General features: G+C 38.2%; 2 protein-coding genes and 1 pseudogene across 8 annotated transcripts; 2 read left to right on the forward strand and 1 right to left on the reverse strand.

Annotated features, from left to right (window-relative positions):
- The first annotated feature begins 405 nt into the window (after positions 1–405).
- On the forward strand, positions 406–522 carry LOC129410466 (5S ribosomal RNA; annotated as a pseudogene).
- Positions 523–7,039: 6,517 nt separating this feature from the next.
- cunh4orf33 (chromosome unknown C4orf33 homolog) lies at positions 7,040–10,854 on the reverse strand. 2 transcript variants are annotated; one of them, XM_020941272.2, is made up of 6 exons: positions 10,789–10,854; positions 10,060–10,253; positions 9,421–9,481; positions 9,301–9,352; positions 8,998–9,197; positions 7,040–7,607 (listed from the first exon to the last, which is right to left on the reverse strand). In XM_020941272.2, exons 1-6 carry the CDS (start codon positions 10,791–10,793, stop codon positions 7,511–7,513), a joined length of 609 nt encoding a protein of 202 aa, XP_020796931.1. In that variant the 5' UTR covers positions 10,794–10,854; the 3' UTR covers positions 7,040–7,510. The 2 variants fall into 2 exon arrangements, with proteins under 2 accessions (XP_020796931.1, XP_020796929.1); XM_020941270.2 differs by lacking the exon at positions 10,789–10,854 and adding an exon at positions 10,323–10,570.
- Positions 10,855–10,914: 60 nt separating this feature from the next.
- On the forward strand, positions 10,915–16,739 carry sclt1 (sodium channel and clathrin linker 1). Of its 6 annotated transcripts, none has more exons than XM_055158644.1 (21): positions 10,915–11,273; positions 11,510–11,574; positions 11,725–11,810; positions 11,874–11,946; positions 12,019–12,074; positions 12,455–12,590; positions 12,665–12,787; positions 12,936–13,001; positions 13,449–13,519; positions 13,596–13,686; positions 13,761–13,852; positions 14,469–14,646; positions 14,746–14,844; positions 14,928–14,999; positions 15,074–15,148; positions 15,222–15,364; positions 15,544–15,736; positions 15,819–16,015; positions 16,092–16,170; positions 16,236–16,331; positions 16,457–16,739. In XM_055158644.1, exons 1-21 carry the CDS (start codon positions 11,240–11,242, stop codon positions 16,514–16,516), a joined length of 2,085 nt encoding a protein of 694 aa, XP_055014619.1. In that variant the 5' UTR covers positions 10,915–11,239; the 3' UTR covers positions 16,517–16,739. The 6 variants fall into 6 exon arrangements, with proteins under 6 accessions (XP_055014619.1, XP_055014621.1, XP_055014624.1 ...); XM_055158646.1 differs by having other exon boundaries at positions 11,725–11,777; XM_055158649.1 differs by lacking the exon at positions 11,510–11,574.
- The last annotated feature ends 4,192 nt before the right edge of the window (positions 16,740–20,931 follow it).

A 20,931-nucleotide genomic window follows, 5' to 3' on the forward strand; every position in this document is an offset into this window, starting at 1 on the left:
TTGAAATGTTCTCAAAATGCCCAAAATTACAGGTATGGGTGGATGTCAGTTATGCATTTGAGTGCCAATCAGTGGTAAGTGCTTCAATACAATGCATCAGGTTATGTTAGTTTTTCACATTAGCAAGACACATTAGGCCAGCAGAAATGTGGAAATTTGCAAGAAAACTAAAACAATTTTTTTATAAAGGTCCCATAAATTGACTATTGCGAGCTTTAAGCCATGTTAGAATGTTCTTATCTCATCAGAAACATATCTGGAGTTGTGTTTTGTTTCATTCATATATGTTTGAGTTATCCTTTAGTGTCTGTCTATACCTCCAAAGCTCAAAATGCTCTGCTCAGTAGAAATTGGCAATTCCAGGACTGAAATTGAAATGATAATTGAGCACTTCCTCAATACCACATGTGTGGCCATACTGGCTTGTAAAAGCCTGATCCTGTCAGATTTCAGAAGCTAAGCAGGCTGGGCCTGGGTAGTACTTGGATGGGAGACCGCTAGGAATTCCAGGTGCCACAGTGGGGCGCCAGTGGCAAAAACACTGTTGTTGTGTCCTTAGGCAAGACACTTCACAGACATTGCCTAGTATGAAAGTGGTGGGAGCATGGGTGGTGGTTGGAGGGGCCGATGATGCAGATTGGCAGCCTTGCTTCTGTCAGTCTGCCTCAGGGCAGCGGTGGCTACAGTAGTAGCTTACCACCAGTGAGTGTGGAGTGACTGAATAATGAACTGTAAAGCGCTTTGGGTACCTTGAAAGGTGCTATATAAATTCAATCAATCACATGACATCACAAGGTGGAACATAGTGTTTTCCAGTTGAGAGAAGAACTCAGCCTAAATATGCAGGCTTTGTGTGTTAAACATGGGTGAACAAAAACTCCTGGTATGTAACAACATTATAACACAGATCAGAAAATAGGGTAATATGGGCCCTATAATAATCACTCTGCATATGTTGATGGAGCAATTTATGAATATCTTCATGGACCCAATACTTCTAGTTTCCACCATTCTTCATTTTCTTATTGACTGGTTATACAGCACTGAATTCAGGTCTTCAAATTACTGCACATTATCACATGGACAGGTTGAGATTAAAAAAAAAAAAAAAAAAAGAGCTTTGTAGTAGTTGGGTATTGCATTTACCCTGCAATTGTGTTGTGACCTATATTGTTAATATGAAAGCTAGAATTGACAAGTAACTAAGATTCTTAATTATTCCACAAAACTTTTAAGTGTAAAGAACATATAATCCCTTCCAACGCATTTAACATTGTTTTTCTTTCCCTTCCGCCGCATTTGTTTTGGTTTGGCACACGGAATGCTCTGGAAGATCTGTCATCCTCTGATCTGTTTATAATGTGGTGCGGGGCGGCCATGACACCTAACCCAGATAAATACTGTAATTATCAGGCTGAGCTCTTCCAGCGTACCTGTCTGCGCATTGTCTCCCGTATCCATCACTCCCCATACACACACATACACATGCATACAAACAGCGCTCTTCTGATCTGTCATACAGGCATCTATCATAGTCAATGTGATCCAGTCAAAGTGAGATTTAGTGCCGTGCCCCGGAGAGGTAAGCGTGTGGAGGGAGAGTCCATATTAAATTGTCGACTGAAGTGGGCCAGATTGCGTTAGGCTGGTCTATCCATTCATCTCTAGGCTAATGCTCTTTCTGCCTCAATCCATTTCATAGAGAAGCTGGAAGGCACAGGAGGGCAGAAGGGTAAAAAAAAAAGTTACACTATTTAGCCTAGGTGATAAATAATGCTTGTTTATAAATACATCGTTTTGCCTGATTAGAAATTTTAATTGCACCATAACGCAGTGCTGCTGGAAAGAAATCAAGTGTTTAATGAAGATGAAAACTTTGCCTTTTTGGTTTTGCCAGAAGATACATCGAGCTCAATTTATTTCTTGTCAGAACTTGAGGCAATCTATTATTGGTTTGATTTTGTTAATGCTTTCAAGCTAATCTTTTGACGGACAACTGCCAAGGGTTTTCTCACGCAGTCAGATGCCCTAAAGGTGTAGTATGTAAAATTCTATTCATGCATTTGAAAAGTGATGAAATCCAACCATTTTTAAATTTTATTTATACATTTTATATACTGTATTTATTTATTTATTTTTGCATTAATTTTTGGTCAATTGTTTAACCCTTTAAAAGCATAGGCACAACCACAAGGGGGCAGAATTCAGTATTATATAACATTGACGTGGTATAGCTAAAAAGATCAAATAAAAGGAATACAATTGTTAGAATCTGGTTCAGGGGACAAAATCAATATTTACAAATACAAACTTTAAAAAAAAATGTAGAGAGAAATAAAATAGACCGCATTTACCTTTTAACATGTGGTGTGCTCACTAAAGTCTTAACAGAAGTATAGGGTCCACTCTCACTGTGGATGAAACAAGACCTAATGGAATGAAACAGAACAAGCATGTAGCCTCCTGTACATAGCAGCAGCTTTTGTACTAACAAGGCCCCTGGTAATGAGCTAGAGGAGGTGAAAACACACATGCATGAGTGGGCACATACCCACACATGTACACAACGTAAGTAACACGATCAGCACGCTCTCATTTCACCATTACCGTGTAACAGTGGCCGTTGCCGTGGCGACTGCAAGATTTATTTCCCAATTAAGACTTAGCGAACTTGCTCACTTACAAGCAACTAATATCGAGGCTGCACATAAATTACCTCGTGGGTCTATTATTTGCTATTAAACACTAAGACAATTTTGTATCTCCCAGGCAAAAAAAGTTTCTAAATTACTTTCTTCTTAGAATTTTGAAGTTTACATTCAATTACATTTGTTTTTTCCCCTGTGAATAAAAAATATTACTTGTTTATTTCTGTGTATATTTATTCTGGTCATGACTAAATGATCTGCTTGCATGCCAGATCTAATTGCCAATTATTGTAGCCACAAGAAACATCGATGGCTGCACACAAATACCTTGGGGATATAGTTTATCTCTTTTAGTGATCTAAACTTTAATTGTTATAAAGTTTCATTTATTTGATTTATTATTTTTGGCATGTTTCTAAATATTCTCTAATAATGCCTGCTACTTTTAATTGCCAATTAATGTGCTAGCAGAAAAAGATGAAATCTAACAGGCTTTGGGTTCAATAACAAGCTTTTTCATCTATCTCGCACCAAATGAAGATAAACAATACACGGATGGATGAGGGAGTCGGCAGCAGGCAGGTGGGACCGTAATGGAATCAATTAGAAAAACAGCCAATGATTTATATTCGGTGTTGATAACAAAGCAAGCTTAATTTACTTTTCTTTTCCTCTCTTACTGATATAATTTGTTCCTAATGCTTATGCATGACTCACAATACTTAGATGTTTCTTTCTTTCACAGTGTGTATCCAAATAGGCGTGCATACATTGCATTGTGTTTGTGAGCAAACAAAGTGTTTAATATAATAACTCATGCAATATTAATGTGCAGGCTATATTAGTGGTGTTTTGATGAATAATTTGTTTCCATGTTCGTGTGTGAATGTGTGAAATCGAAATTGACAGGTTTTGAAATGCAAATGTTAACATATCTTTGTAATAAAGGCTTTCAAGGTAGTGTGCAGCTATTGCACTGCATCTTTAATGATAGAGTGTGCATATGCTGCCATGAATGCAAGCACAATGTGACATGCACAAATCTATATTTAAATAAATGAATCAGCAAGTGAAACTCTTAATCAAATAGTCAATTGGTAAGCCAGCACACTAACTAACTCCTCCTTATGTTATTATGGTCATATCTCAAACTTGACCGTCACCTACAACTATGAGATTAGCAAAATTGCAAAATGTAGAAACAGACAATTTAAAATAGTACAGCATAAATATAGTCAAAATAGCAATTACCTTAACACATTAACTAGCAAAAGTCAGATCAGAGAACCAACACTTTAAACTCCCCATAATGAATAAACTGGTTTATAAAATGAACAAAATGTCAAATTAAAATTCAGCATTACAGTGGGGCTGGATCATCTCCTATTAGAAGTCCAATTAATGTGAATGGTGACAAAAGTGAAAATCTGATTTCTTTTTAGCTCATACTGTTACTGCTGTGCTTTTGAGAACAGAACCTAGTGTGGCCCTCATTACTGCCCCATGTATTCACTTTAGTCCTGTCTCTATCCACTGCTCCATCCCACATTCCTCTCACCACCTCTTCCTGCTGTATGCAACAAAGTTTGGCTTCATCTGCAATTAGTCCTTCCTGTGTCACGGCGCGCTCTGCTGAGGCGTCCGGGCACAGATGTTTTGGAGCCTCCAGCCTTAACCCCTGCAGTTCTCCCGGTAATGATCGACTTGTTGGACAGTAATTAGGTAAAATTAATCAGCGATCGCACAGGGAAACATTGCAGCGCCTCCTCGTTACTTACCTCAGCTGTAGAGTGACACAATAGTTTACTGTCATATGTCTGGATGGCTTTAACCTTGTGAAAAGTGCTTTAATAGAACGTACCATCTGGTTACGTGGTCCTTGTATCACTGTGAGTTCTCTCTAAGACATGCATGTGCTAGGCATGTGTCCTACGTGGATAGCTGTGCAATTATTCTGTGATTTCTTTTTGTTTTGTTTTCCTTTTTCCTTGATGACATGGTTGAATAAACTGAACTGAATTTACCTCATGTTCCTGGGATAGACAACTATTGAATAAACAAAACCTAAAACTTATATAACATATTTTACAACCCCTGTAACCTTGAAATAAAGATTGCCTAATAATTATGTGAGTGTGAGTGAGTTAAGAGTGATTGTGTTTGATGAAGTTTCACATGATTAAAGCTTGCCATTGTTTGCACAATGTTTATAGATTTGACCGTAACAGTAGCAAGACTACATTTGTTGCTTGAGAATGAAGTTCGACATTCATCCAGATGAGAGGAGTCCAAACTATGGCCTAGGAGTCAATACTTTCAGAACAATTTCTCTTGGCCCTTAGGCCTCTTAGTGTATTGGCCGATAATCCCCTGAGAAGTACATTTTGGAGTGACAGAGCTAGTATTAATTAATAGTATTCTGAGACTGAATTAAGATGTGGTGTGGAATTTGGACACCACTGATCTTTGCAAGCTCAAGCTCAAGCTCGCAAAGCCACAAATTATACCTTATTAGTGCCAGTATGAATCTTTCATTTGGACCTCTCTGACTGAACCTGGGCAAAGTTATTACCATATCCACTTTTTCAATCTCTGACTCTTTTCATGTTTTGAGATCCCTCTTTTATCGCAGTTGTTCTATTTTTCATCACAACTTTATCCTCGTTCATACCCTCAAACACTTTTTAAACTTAAAGAAATCAGATCCAGGAAAGGAAAAAAAAAATTGGAGAAACCCTGCACGGGGTGATCAGCAGAAAGTTTCTGACACTTCCAATCACCTTTAAGCCGCTGTTTAATGTTTTAGAGGCAGCTGGTCTGCTTTTAGAGGGCTAAGACAGCCTCTTGTGTCTGCTTGTCTGCTGGGGTTTTGGAGCCCGATACCTGTACTGCACTTTTCTCTCATCTTTTCACACTAATTAGAGAGAGCTGGTGGGGACACACGCCACACCACTGTGCACAGGTGGCCAGGCTTACTCAAGTTATGAATATTATTTTTGACAACCAATGCCATTGCTATCTATCTTGTTAATCTATTTAGGTCAGCAGTTAATTTGTAAAAGGGAATTAATGCTGTAGACTATGTACGCATGTGTGTCGAATTGGCTCCACAGGTAATCTCTGGGACAGGGCTTGAAGTAGCACGCTCCTTTGGCTTGTGCATTTCAAAGTAGAGAATACCAATTAAAAGTGATAAGGCTCAATATGGGATTTTGGGCTGCCACAGTGATGCACAGACATACAACATGAGAATCAATACCTGCTCTTTGGTCTTCAGGTCAGGAGGGTTCCAGGAGCAGACGATGAAAATGGGGTCTCCGGGGGCAGCGGCATGGACAGACTGAAGGAGAGCCCTAAAGGAAGACAGAAATTAACGACTACAGTCTCTGATGTTTTAGGACTGCACTATTTCTGTGATCTGAATTTTAATATTTAAGAGAAAGAGAGGAGCTAGCCAGCTGGGTAATGATTAGTTTCATTTTCATACTTCATAGTACATAATTATTTCGATTAACTATGTTATAGATTTAGTTATTGTATTATCATTATTTGCTTTATTCATTTCTTTGAACAAATATGTAAACAAGGTTATATAATCATAATAGATCACAGGTGTCAAACATGCGGCCCGGGGGCCAAATCCGGCCCTCCAAGACCTAACTTTTCTACTAAAATATTTTAATTCTATTTTTTATTAAAATATTGTTAATTTTCTGTGGTGTTTATCACAGCAGTGTCTTCAGCGTCTCTGTACATGGCCCCTCCCACCAGAGCAGCATAAATGAAGACTTGTCTCTTTCCAAATGCTCTTAAAGGACAATTGTTTTGACTGTTGACCGTGACACCTTCATCAGCAAAATGTCCAAAATGAGAAAAGTGGACGCCGAGTGCAGGATTTTCCAAGAAAATTTACTTATTCCCATTTATACAAGTTAATGTAAAACAAGTTCATCTTAAAACATTGTGTTGAAACTGTATTTTTTAAGTTTCAGGTTGTTGATAATATTATAATATTTTGTAAAAGAAAAAGTTCATCAATTAAAAAGATAACAGATTTGTGTTTCTCTGCACAAATATTTGAACTTATTGTTATTTCTGGGGTTTATATGACATGAGTTTTCTGATCAGGCCCCTTAGAGATCAAAGTAGGTTGGATACGGCCCCCAGACCAAAATGAGTTTGACACCCCTGATAATAGATGTATACGCTCAAAACAGTATGTGGTGTAGGTACATAATTAACTATGGCATGTGTCAAATTTGACCTTTCACATGTTTGAAACTAAGAATTCTTTAGATTCTGTAAAAATGTGTTATATGCAATAGTTAATTTTCACAATTCAAAACACAATTAGTAACATGATAGTGCAAAGATAACTTTCAACAATATAGTCATTGTTATTGTTATTTTTATTATCACAAACATACAAAATGATTTAAAATGTATGAAGTTTTGTAATTACAAATTATTAATGCTTGGTTCACTGCAAAGTATATTGTCTCAAATGTATTTATGATCCAGAATCTTTCATCTCCCTGCAGCATATTATATTTTTTAATGTGTTGGCATTAACAGTTCAGATATTCAACCACTTGTTGACACACAGGTAAGAGTTAAATACCATCCATGTGTACAGTTCTGTTCTCAGCTGCAGATCACACTTTGCCAAGGCACTTTAATGTGCTATCAAATACAGTACGTTAAAAGCCAGCAAGTGTGTCTCTGTCTGCATGCAGTCTTTAAGGTTTAATGCATTTTGACAAGGAGTGTATTATGTTGTTACATATAATTAACTAATATTAACTGATTGTGTTCATTGTCAGAAGGTGTTTGAACATATGAATTTGAAAAATATATGAACTTTATGGTTTTCCTTTCCAAAGCTCAGACTCAGGCTGGACCCAGTCATCTCCCATGATGCTCTGCAGTCGGAAATCTTGGAAATACTGCAGCAGGTGGCTACAAGAAACATAAGACAATTACATATCTGAAAATGCACTTATTGGCCCTCGCCCTAACAAAGTTTCGTCGGTTTCTTTTTTTTTTTTAATTCCCTTTTCCAACCAAACGATCGCATTTTTGACCCCCTGAACATGGACGAAAAGTCCCCAAACCGGGGTTCAGATCGATCGGCCCGGCGAAAAATTTGATAAAATGGGCATCGTGACAATGACCAAAGTGACCCGACTCAACAGCGCCACCTAGAATTCGACCCCTATGGGAGTAGGGTCAAGCAAAGTTTGTCGCAGGGAAACGAAATTTGGGACAGTGATGGAGAACAATGAGACAAGCCAAAAGATGAATTGGAGCATGACCCTATGACGAACAGGAAGTCGGCCATATGGGATCAAACATTCGGCACCGTTTTGACTTGGGGGTCTACAAAAAGATTCAAGTCCCCGGGGTTTAGTCCAAATGAGCTCAAATTTGACATGTCACATCTACAGACATAGCTTCACTCAAATCTTCCATGTTTTTGGGATACTCCTTACGGTTCGCCCGTAGCACGCCGGCGAATAACGCCTTCATTTCCTGTTTTTTCGGTGACCTGTCACGGCCACAGGCATTGTGGCATTTCAAACAGTAGACTTCACAGAGGAGACTTTACAGAGTAGATTTCACAGAGTAGGTCGCACTTTTTATCTGCGTAACAGTAAGTACAGCAACACTTACAAAACAACTCAATTATAAAACAAAAATGGCCAGAAATAACAGAGGAAATATACCCTTGACCTTAAACCATGACCTTAAACTAAAGAACTGTGGTCTTCGTGTGATAAAGAGTAGAGGGGTGTGCAAAAATATTGAAATATCGATATATCGTATCGTTTAATGTGATGACACAGTATCGATATTGTGGGCTGCTCTATCGATATATCACCAAGAGTATTTTTGGTTTATTTTACTAAATGATTTTGTTACAGCTACAGTTTCGTTGTTTGTTTAGTGGAAGGAAACTCATTTGACATTTTCGCTGTTTTGAGGATTAAAATGTTTGTGTTTCATATGAACTTTGCACAAGAAGTGGTTTAACAAAGATTTTCCATGATTTAGCCTTTATTTTTTACTGAACCGTATCGAATCGAAAGCGCACATATCGCTTAACGGAAAAGGCACATTTAGCTGAGCTTGACACAGAGCAAATCGTACAAAGATTTCAGATTTAAATCCTTGCTGTGTTGCCAAATCAAATGTGAGTACCAGCTATTCTTGTTTTATTTATTTACACACATCTTTTTAGGGGGGGGGCAGGAATTTTAATTTATTTATTTATTATTGTTTTGTTTTATAATGAAATTATTTTTTTGTAAAAAAAACAAACAAATAAACAAAAAACTACACTACTTACAAGTTTGGTTTTTGGCCTTCTACAATCTCCTCTTTAGGAATTGAGTAAAGTGCTTCATAAGTGCGTTTCTCGCCAGATCCATGAATGGCATAAGAGTTCATCTTATTAACATTGGGAGGGAAGTAACCCCAGGGAATTAAAGCTTCTCCCATCCATCTATCTCCAGTGATTGTGGCTCTAAACACCATAGGGAGTTGTTGCTGAAGGGGAAAAAAGAATGATTTATAACACTGATAACAACAATATAGTTTTACAACACTATGTTGTGGTTACTGGTAACCATAAATATTATTTCCTGCTTACCACAAATGCTTGACCAACACCTGATAGCAACAGTATGAGGTGTTGTCCATGCCTAAAGAAAAAAAAAAGTTACTATAAACAGATTTTTAAATAAGCTGTCACAAAAAAGGTATCACTTACGGACACACTTCCACCTCAAGGTAGTTTTCTGTAGTGTCGTCCAGAAAGAATGATTCTACAACTACAATAAGAGCAAAAGCAAATATTGTATAAGATGTATGTTGCCATAAAAAAGGGCAACAATATGGGCTATATACTTAAGGAAAGATAAATAAAGAATATAGAAGTATAGATCTAAGATTATACCTACTTAGATCATAATAGGGTTGCACCTTCAATATGTTTCATAATGAGGCCAAATACGTGGGGCTCATTAATTAGAAATCCAACTTACTTTAGGTCAATTAGACTCTACTGTTATTACTCATCTTCATTATGGGGTAATTGCTTTGTCACTAATGTTAATGAATTTGTTATTAAGATTTAGTGTCACAAACAGACCCATGCTTCTCATGGCATATCGACTAAACTGATCCTCAGACTTGTTCAAGTGTATACCTATATTATACCTAGCCCTAGAGTAGCCACATTTATTCCTGTTACTAGACTGTTTTTATATCTGGTTTAAAACTATAAGGTAGGGCTAGTTTAAGTCCCTGTTTAGAACTTATTACTAACTATAAACAGTGTAAGATGGTTCTTTGAAAGCAAAGTGTTTCTGAAAGCATGTTACTTCTTCTCTGTTCATTTATACAGTACCTTCATAATCCCAGAGTCCAGGAAAGGTATGTCCAGGAGGTCCAGGGGGAGCTGCAGGGTCATTAAAAAAGGGACCAAATACTTGCATCTTCAGACCCCCTTCCCAGGGTGAGAAAATAATCCTGATAGGATCATGGTCGACAGGATTACTGTCCCAGGTGTGTTCAATGGCAAACTCCAGATGGTTTGTGAGACTGCAAAAAAGAAACAGACTGAATAGTGTCATGTTGTGGTAACAGAAGAGCCAAGACATGTTCACTTACAGACATTCTGAAAGCTGTAGAGAAGCATAAAGGAAAGTCAAAAACTGTAATCCACGAATTTGACCCATGTTGTCTGAAACTACAAGCCTTGTTTCAGCTTAGTGTGTTTCCCAACTTTCCTGTTATGAATTCATAGGCTAATCTTGTGTTGTTATCAATAATAGCTCTGTTATCCAGTAACTCTATAATGTCATAAATATTGATTAAGATGGGTCTCACTCATAAACACTATTGGCCTTTACTGTTTCCATCTAACACACAAACCATACCTGTATTATTGTATTTCAAGCTGCATACAGTTGCCTAACTTTTGTAGTCTTCAAGCACTAGCTAACGCTCTATCGTAATCTTCCTTTAATCCTTTCTATCTATCCTTTATTTAAGTTAATCCTTTATACCTAACATTAAACGAAATATCCGAATTAAACGTAAGTACGTAAGTAATGAGTAAAAGCAGAGTAAAAACCTCATTTCTTGTTTGAAATGAAACTCCAAAGGAGCAGACAACTGGAACTCTTCTTCCTCGTTGTTGTACCCGGAACACTTTTAGTGTTGTACCTGTAGTTTGCGCTGATTGGTCGGGTTTTGTTCCTCTTCAAAACAGACGGCGCCGCGACCATGAATCTGGGGATTTAAAAAGCTCTGATTTGCGTTTAATCTTCGTATAGAATGAAGTTTTTGTTTTTTATTTAAAGCCATAGTTTTAAATACATTTACGGCTGATGAAAACACTTTATTTGACTAAACCAATTTAGTATATTTTCCATAATATAATCTCTAATTGATTAGCTTTATCAGTTAGCTTAAAGCTAGTTTTGTGAGCTAATGTTTGGTAACCACAGCTGACAGTCAGAGCAACACCATATGCCTTTTGGAAAGCTACGATACAGAGATACGGAGTTAATTTTTAAAAAGCCATGGAAGCTGAATTAAACTTTTTGCGGGACCAAGGTAGGAATTTGATAAAATTGTGCAGCTAACTTGTCAATTTGATACAAAATTCAAACATTTGAGATGTTGTTCAGACGTATCTACAATAAACCTTAGTCCATATTTGAATTCGGTAGGAATTGTGTGTGTATTTTCAGGCTCGTTTTTTTATTGTATTATTTAATTATTAATTTATTAATTATATAATTAATACAAATAATATGGCATTTTAACATATATATATATTTTATTATCAGTCCAGAGGTTAAATTCTGTCCTGAGCCAATATCAGCATGGGCATAACCCTCAAGTCTCGGCACAGGTATGATCCACTTTGATATGCAGCTCATAATGGTGAAAACTCATACCACGTAAATTGCTTTAATTTATTTCACTGTGAGTTCAAGACATGGAGTAGTGTGTTTTTTAAAACAGTTGAGAAAATATCAGTTTAAAAATATATTATGTTTAGGGTGAAGTGGAAGCACAAGCACAACCCACCACTCCCTGGATTACTGACAGGAGGTTTGGCTTCTCATGCTTTGACACATACAGCCAGTGGGTCTTGATTTTATTTTGTTGCTGTTTAATGCACTCCTCATACAATTTTAAATATTACAGTATAATGGCTCCCTTGATCGATGAATATGATCGTCACATAGAGGAAATGATGGAACAGCTACAGAAATACCAGGTACACTTAGTGTATTTAACTTTAACAATTTAACTGTCACAACATCCATTATTTTTTCTGTCACATATACAGGTACAAATGGCAGACATAAAAGTCAAGTTGGACAGAGTTGTCAAGGAGAACGAAAGGTATGCGTATATTAGCCCTTTACCAGATAAACTTCAAACTTCAAGTTGTCAAGGCAGTCAAGATATGATAATGCCACTAATGCCATTAGCCAGGCATTGATTTGTAAAATCAAGGCTTCCCTTTGAATTTTGTAGCCTACTATGAGGAATGAACAAAATGTATTAAATAGATATTATATGGTGTAGAGTATTAATATTCATCAGGAAATATGGTGGTCTTTTAGTCTTGACAAAGGTCATGTTCATTTGTTAGTGACCTTCCACTTGACTATGTGTTAATTAAAATCACCTGCCAAAAACGGAATGACTGTGGCATTAGCGAGGCAGGCTATATTTATACTATATTTAAAAATGTCCTTTTGAACTCCCACTGTTTTCAGGCTGCACACTGAGCTCAGAGAGTCAGTGGAGAGGCAGTTACATGCCATCCCAGTGTCCTCAGCAGCAGAGAGCAGTACAGTGGAGGAGGAAACCATCATCAAAAACCTCCAGGAGCAGATACAGTTGTCTGAACAGGTTTTTATTAGAATTTATAATCCTTCACATCACCTATTCATATATTTTAATAATTCATATATTTTAATAATTAGGAGCGAGGGCAGGCCATGGAGTTGTGGCAGACAACCTCTCAGGAGCTAGATCGTCTTCAGCAGATCCATCAGAAGTCTGTTTCTGACACACAGATGCATGATGCCCAAAAGAAGCAGCTCGCAGTTCAGTAATTATTGTGTCCCACATACCACTAGATGGAGCCATTACCATTAAAATGCCATTTCAGAAGCCAACTAAGCTTTAGATTTTAAGAGTCTTGGTTTAACTATAAGCAGTTAAATTTTATCTATGTTATTTTTTTCTTAATAGGATCAGCTTGTCCAGTTACAGCAACAAACACAAAAGCTCCTACTGGACAATCAGAAGCTGGAAATGGTAAGTGTTGGTTGATTAAAAGGTAGTTTTATTATTATCTTCTATTTTAATTGTGTGATCGAATTGTCTGACTAATGAAAGTGAACAATATCTTCTGTAACTTTGTATCTCTGTATTATCTACCCAGGCCTTGTCATAATTTGTTTGCTCCTGGTAATCTACTTAGTTTTTTCAAAGGACACGCACATACATACACAGTGACATGTTAGCTGCGTCCTACACTTCAGCAACAATGGGGAGTAATACTATAGCCCTCTGATGAATATTTAATGTATGGGTTGGCCTTGGGCTTTCGCTCAGACTTTGGTATATTTGAGACTGTGGTTGGTGGACAGACAGAAGGACTTACCAGAAGTTTTATACTGGAAACATAGTTTAAATAAGCTAATATCTTGGTTAGAAGATATGCCCCATAAATGGAACTCCTGTCTTTCTTGCCACACACAGACCAACCAGCAGTTTCTGAAGACTTTAACTGAGCAGACAACCGAGATGGAGGAGCTACAGAGTTACAACAGGTAATTATAATTTTACAATTTGGTGGAAATCTGATGACATGGTAAATATATATACCATGTTGCTGTCTTGTTGCAGGCAGTCTAAGGCTGAATTACGGACAGCCACAGCCAAAGTAAATGAGTTGACCAAATTATTGCAAAATCTCCAGGAACAGATGCAAAGACAGGTGAGTATTCAAATTGGACAAAGTGGAATCATTAAATAAAATAAAATTGACCAAGGTACTCTGTATGTGCTCAGGAAGAAGATGTAGCCGAGGCTCAGGGGCGGGAGAATGCAGCTGACAGAAGACTGCAGCAGCTTCAGTCCGCCTTGGGCCAACTAGAGTCCAGGTGAGGATGTTTCAGTTAACAGGCATTGTGCATTACAGTATTCATTTATTCAGTCTATTACAAGATCTGTTTTACACAAAGTTGAATCTTGTGAGCTTTAAGCCATGTTAGAAAGCCATTACCTCTTCAGTAACATACCCAGAATTTTGTTTTGTTTCATTCACACATGTTTGAGTAATCCTTTATCAAGTCTGTCTACATCTCCAAAGCTCAAAATGGTCTGTTCAACCCTGTGATGTCATGTAGTAGTAATTTTCGAGTAGAGTGAGTAGAGATTGGCAATTTCAGAGCTAAAGTCATCCAAATGATTCTAGTGAAGGTGTATGGAATGGAACACAGTGGAGCACTTCCTGTATTATCACATGACATCACAAGGTGGAACAGTGTTTTCTGTTTGAAAGCAGTCTTAATATATAGAGTTTGTGTGTTAAACATGTGAAAGAAACAAAGTGCAACTCCACGTATGTTTTTAATAAGAAAACTACATTATAACAGATCAGAAAATACCGTAATATGGGCCTTTCAAGGTCACACAAGTCCATAGATTTTTTTAAAAAGTGCATGTTTAGTATTAGAATATTTTGACTGTGATGCTAGTCTTTTTTACTCTTACTAGATTAAATGCTGCAACACAGGAAGCAGAAAGTGTTCGCAGAGAGCAAAGTGTTTATGAAAAAAAGGTTGGGGAGCTCCAAGCCCGTTGCACCACTTTAGAGGAAGAGAAATATGCAGCTCTTACCAAGGTCCGAGAAAGCATACAGACAGCGGAGGAGGCTGCACTGCAAAAAGAGCAGGTACATCGTTCTGTTAAGAACAGAGCATCTGGGCAAATATGTCTGTCATTTTGGTTCACATTTTCTGACGGTGTACTTGTGCTTCTTTTTTCCCTCAAGGCCCTGTTAAGAGAAAAACAGAAAACAGAGGAACTGGAAAAGACAAAGGAGACTATAAAGCAGTTGATACAGGATGCAGCAGTCCGTACTAGAAAAGAGGTGGGCTCCCACTCCCCATTACAAAAATATTACAAGAGAAAATTTAGTTTTAAAGCTATGTTTTGTTTTGTTTTTATCAACAGGTTGAAAATGTTCGGAAACAGTACAGTGTTCAAATTCTCAGGATGACAGAGGAGCTGTCTGCATTACAGCTAGTAGGAGTCTCTTAAGATGATAGATCTTGTCAAAGCAAAATTGGCTTCCTTACATTTTTCCTTTGTCATTTCAGGAATGTGCAGATAAACAATCACAAACTGAAAGGTCACTTCGAGAGAGAAAGGCTGTAGAGGAGGAACTGGAGAAGGTTGATTACAGCAAGAACAGTAATAATATTTTTTTTTAAATGAAGTCATTTTGCTATAATTTCTGTATTTAAGGTGTATAAAGAGGGACGTGCGGAGCCAGAGTTCAGAAAGATAGAGGCTCTTCACCACAGGTGTCTGGAGGCCGAGAGAAGGAGAGAAGACATTAATCTCACTCTACAAAGCACTCTGAGCAAACTGAAGAAGATGGAAATGGAGTAAGTGGCCTATCCCAGTTTCAGTTCTCACTCCTCTTGGAACAGTAAGGTGACAGCAGGAGTGGTGCCAGCACACTTCCATCTGCTACTATTAATGATGTTAGCATGGAAACATCATGTTATCTCCTCTCCATCTGCCCAGCTCACCCTTCCCTTTTCATGTGTTTACCATTCTACAGCTACAGTGAAGAGCTGTCCCGGTGCCAAGAGGAAGTACGACGTCTGCAGAACACTTTGACTACAGCCAGGGAGGAGTGCGTAAGCATCAGTGAGGAGCGCCTTAAGCTGCAGCAGGAAAACACTCAACTCCGCAAAGACATGGATGATTTAAGAAAATCAAACGTGATTGATCAAAAGAAAGCCAAGCAACGGGTAATGGTTATTACCATTGGTTTGAAATGAGAAGCTGTAATTACTTCAAATGATTTCTAACAATTTACAATTACTATTTCAGATGTCACAAATTGAACAGGAGTATTGCTTGAAAGAGCGAGAACTGGATGCTCAGATTCGTGAGTTGGAAGAAACAGGCAAAAGAAATAGTGCTGATCTAACCCGGCTTCTCACAGCACAGCAAAAAACTACTCAGCGCTGGAAAGAAGAGGCCAAAAAGCTGATCCAGGACTTTGAGACTAAAATAATGAGCCACAAGTAAAGAAACAACATAAAGTTACACTTTCAATGTGATTCAAGTAAATATGTTATCCATAGTATTTTGTTTTTTAAGGTCAGAGCTGAATCGTCAGAAGCAGCGTTCACATGAGCTTGAATTGCAGCTTGAAACTGATCGTGCCACTATTGCAGAGGTCAGTTTGAAATCAAACCATACTGTCTGTGTGCAGGTATATTCTTACTATGTAATGCATTGCAGTATGAACGACAGCTAGCAGAGTATCAGGAGAAGTCCAGCCGTCTTCAGCTACGCCTCACACAGGCTGAACAAAAAGCAACTACAGCTACACATCAGGTAACACATTTGGTCTGTAGCCTTGGAAGTAGCATGGGATTATCCTTAACATAATTTGACATTGAGTTTATTTAGGAGTGCAAAACTCATTCTCATCATATATTCTGTTTTTTTCCTGCCTCCAGCTGAATATGATTGCATCACGTCAGAGGAAAAGACCCATGGGCGACACAGAGACGATATGATGATATGGCAACTCCACCTCAACCTCCACCTTTTTTTTTTATGTAATACTAATTGTATTTGTATGTGTATGTTACATTTGGGAGATGATAGGTGATAGTCTAATGTTTACAGAATACATATTTGTAATGGAATTGTGAATTGAGTTATTCTTAAATTAAATTGTTTATATATATTTTTTATGTTCTACCTTTTTATGATAACATTAAACCTTACATCTTTGTTCATGGTTTTGTCATACAATTTTCACCATTCGTGTTCACTGCCCAACGTGCCATTGTTTAGTTGCGTTGCACGCCGGGAAACCAGTTTGTTGCTAGGAACCATCAACTTTACTACACGGAGTTCAGGGCAATGAAATGAACAGCGCAGCGCAACAAAACACGTCAAAGTCTTTTAGGGTGACCAAACGTTCGTTTTTCCCCGGACATGTCCGTATTTTGCGTCATGTCCGGGGCGTCCGGGTTTGGTTTTTTTATAAAGTGATGCAAATGTCCGGGTTTTCAGTACCGTTCATTGGGGGCATTAAACTGAGCGTCTCTAGTAGCGTCTGTGACTCAGAAGGAGCGAGCAGACACGAAGTCGGTCAGTCTGCAACATACCAAAGCACAAATGCGCATTTAACAATGACTTGTACAAGAAATTCTCCGTTTTCCGTCCCGGTCGGGACAAGTGGGAGTCCATGTGCACAGTTTGTGAGGTGAGAGGACAGTGTCCCTCGTTTATCGCGGGGGTTACGTTCTTAATATAATCCGCGATAGGTGAAATCCGCGAAGTAGTCAACTTTATATTTTACAAATATTATATCTGTTTTAAGGCTGTAAAACCCCTCAGCACACACTTTATACACTTTTCTCAGACAGGGCAGGTGCAACCCTTTTTACTTCCTTCTTAAAACTTATTGCTGCTGTCGTCCTTGTGTTATTTTCCTCCTTTATGTAACAAACTGAAGATTAATTTATTCCATAATGGAACCTACAGCGCAGAGTCCCGCACGGGTCCATTTTTGGAGACCCCCGGTACAACACTACACCCGCGCAGGACAGGACCGCACCTGCCCGTTAACCCGACATTATATCAAACTTTTGCGCTGCCTACGCCACGGACTGAACCAAGACTAAACCAGGACTAACCCAGGACTAGAGGTTCCAGCCCGACCCGACCCGGCCCTGAAGAGGAGGACTAATCCACGACTGAACTAGGACTAAAACAGTACTAAACCAGAAGTGAAACAGGACTCACCGTCAGGACGGGCTTGGAGGTGACCACAGGAGAAAGGACCGGCTCAGCTCCGTACCTCACGGAGGTAAACGCGGCAGTTGCCCGATCGCGCTTTGCGGACAAACTGCTCGGCGTTTTCTCTCTTAAGTCCAAGATTAGTCCTGGTTTAGACATGATTTAGTCCTGACCCACCCGTGTGTAATTACTACCCGCCTGTAATACACAATACCCGTTCATACGCTGTAAAAAATTGCAAAATTGCACACAAAAAAAAAAATCCGAGATCCCCCCCCCCCCCCCCCAAAAAAAAAGTGTCCGGGTTTTCACAAACGGAAATATGGTCACCTTAGTCAGTTCTTTTTTAGAAGGGTAAGAAGGACGTGTAAATGATTATTTCTTTCATCTGTGCTTTGTAGCGAAAAGGTTTGTCATGGGCATAAGTACGTGCTGTCAATGTCCGGAGAACCTTTTAACTGTGTAACCCAGTTTGTGTAACCGTTGACTGTGTAATATTGCGGTGGTTAGGTCGTATCGCCTTTACTTTCATAGATAAACTTCATTTTGAAGACGCAAAATGATTTATAAATGCAGCGGCTTATAATTAATCTATGACATAAATGATGCGTTTGAAGCAGGATCGAGAGGCTGGTCCTGTTTTTAACCCTCGGCCCATCCAGTCCTAACCACAGACTTACATTGTCATTTTCATGTCAGGCCACTAACTAGGCCTATTTAAAGTTGGGGCGGGGCAGACTGAAGTTCCCTCGCACAGTATGCTTCGCTTTGAGCTACATTCTTGCATCCTGCACTAAACTGATTAGCAGGCTAATAATTAATGGATAATTAAAGGCAGGTTACGTTTGTCTTGCCTGTGTTACAAAAAGATGCGTGATAGCCGTCACATAGACCTATAGAGATCTGGGGAACTCTTGCGGCACAGGTGGGGACTTGCAAGTCATGACTTGGACTCCAATTCAGACTTGACTCACTATTTTTAGGACTTGAGACTTGACTAAAAAATAAAATGAACTAAGACTTGGTACTCGACTTGGACTTGAGACCTGTGACTTGAGAAGTTGATGCTTCTTCTAAAAATTGATCTAAATGAAGTATTGTGAGATTGTATCCTCAAATGTCTTACAGCAATATACAGTACAATACAGTAAAACAGAGGGAACTACACAACATGATCCTTCCATTTCAGTGCAGATAAAATAGCTGTTATAATAGCCATAATTATTCACACTAAGGTCTTATCAAGACATTTTAAAAGGAAAAATTTACATTTATACAACTCTTATATAAATATTCATATAAAATATACCATTATTTTTAAGTAAAAATTTGTTTAAAAGTCATATAAATTGCAAAAATCTAAAGTTTTGAAATTACTTGAAGCTCAAAAGCATACAACTCTGACTTGACTTGGGTTTATGGGCCAGTGACTCGAGACTCAACTTGGACTTACCTGTATTTGACTTTGGACTTGATTTTGACTTGATGTCAAAGAGTTGAGACTTACTTGAGCAATGACTTGGTCCCACCTCTGCTCTGTGGTAAGCACAATTAGCATCCTTTATTACAGCAAATTTTTATTCACAGTGCCTCAGACCTCAGATGACTGCTGACTGATGACTTTTTGGTAACTCTGGCAAGTCAGTTCTAATCTGTTTTTAAATATCTTTTGGCCACATTTTAGCTGAACACCTGTAGATTATTCATGATTACTGTCTTGACCCACTGATGCACTCATTTCTCCTTTTTTTGTTCAATTAAAGGAGCCAATTGGCCAAGCTCCTGTAACAACAAAGCAATATTTAAATTTAATTTTTTTATAGTTAAGATTTTTGAGAGGCCAAAATGCATCCATCTGTCTTCATGCAGGTTATATTCAAAGGACAGAAACCATGTCTTTTCCTGCCATGAACCTGAAGCCTGGCATGAAGCAGGGCATAAGTCATGAGGAGATTCTGAAAAAGATGTATGTTCCGGGATGGGACAGTGTGCGTCCTTCACAACAAGCACAGGCTCGGGCTGAGGCCATAGCCAAAGAGAGGGAAAGGATGGAGCAATTTGGGGAGAAGGCACGCCAAATGCGACTGCTCTCCAAGAAAAATGAAGGTTCTGCCTCTGTCCACTCCAGCATCCTCCCACCCCTGCCAGCAGCTGACAGAATACGTACATCGCAGACCCCAGTGTCTCTCATTCGCCCAGGCTCAGACAGCAAGTCCAAAGGTAAGTCAGTTTATTGTATTTTATCATAAAACACTGCTCCTTCATAATCAGTCTTTTTCGTAACACTTTGCTACACCAGTTAGGCTTATTTTAGCATAAAGAAAGACTTAATTCATAATAAACAAATAGTATGAATGATTTAGGCATAGTAGCTCAGTTATTCCTAATAGCCTAAGTCCTAACCCCTTAATTAAGTAATTATTAAGCCTGAATGATTCTTCATAAAATACTGATAGCTATTTCTTCATTATGATTTTTTTTTCATGCTTTATTAAGGCTAATGAAGGCGTAGGTATTATAAGTGTAATTATCTTTTTTGTGTGTGGCAAACAGAACCTCCAGTGAAACAACATCGAATAGCATCTTTACGACCTCCTGCTCGACTACCTTTACTGCAGTCACATTCAAAGGTCAGGGATGAAAGTAAATCTAGTACTTTATTTATTAATTTATTTACAAATTTATAACACAAAATTGAACAGCTACAAGAGGTGCAATCACAATGTCTGGTGCATAATAGAGATGTCTTCCAAAATTTGTATACTGTACTATGTGTGTTTTAAGGTGCATAATGATCTGGATAATTTTCATGGGTTGGTAAAGGAGCTGGCCATAAGTGCTTGTCAAAACGCTTTCCTACAGCTGAAGCCTTGTGGTAAATATGGTGTGTAAGCTCATTTGAACGTGTGAGGTTGACAAAGATAAGGCTTGCTCTGTAAATCTATGATTATATTTTGCAGAGGAAGAAAATAATGAGAGAAGACGAGATTCTCTCACAAAACGGTTACAAGGTTAAATATGGTTTGAGCTTTCCCTCATATTAGATATGCTTTTTAAAAAAGCACATTTACTTAATGTTTTCAGTATTATAGGTGTTCTATTATGTACTTTTGTTTTCTTTCCAGTTTTATCCATCTTATTGACTTCATAATTACCAACACACTACACATGTTGGTGCTAC

This window comes from Boleophthalmus pectinirostris, unplaced genomic scaffold, assembly GCF_026225935.1.
Source record: "Boleophthalmus pectinirostris isolate CB_2022bp ecotype Guang Dong unplaced genomic scaffold, ASM2622593v1 HiC_scaffold_22, whole genome shotgun sequence".
Classification (NCBI taxonomy): domain Eukaryota; kingdom Metazoa; phylum Chordata; class Actinopteri; order Gobiiformes; family Gobiidae; genus Boleophthalmus; species Boleophthalmus pectinirostris.

Coding starts and splice junctions, on each gene's coding strand:
- cunh4orf33 (XM_020941270.2), bottom strand. CDS start 10,390: ATGGGTCAAATTCGTGGATTACAGTTTTTGACTTTCCTTTATGCTTCT. Junction 10,254..10,322: donor CTACAGCTTTCAGAATGTCT/GTAAGTGAACAT, acceptor TCTTTTTTGCAG/TCTCACAAACCATCTGGAGT. Junction 9,482..10,059: donor TGGACTCTGGGATTATGAAG/GTACTGTATAAA, acceptor CTCTTATTGTAG/TTGTAGAATCATTCTTTCTG.
- sclt1 (XM_055158644.1), top strand. CDS start 11,240: ATGGAAGCTGAATTAAACTTTTTGCGGGACCAAG. Junction 12,075..12,454: donor GTTGTCAAGGAGAACGAAAG/GTATGCGTATAT, acceptor CACTGTTTTCAG/GCTGCACACTGAGCTCAGAG. Junction 15,737..15,818: donor AAAAGAAAGCCAAGCAACGG/GTAATGGTTATT, acceptor TTACTATTTCAG/ATGTCACAAATTGAACAGGA.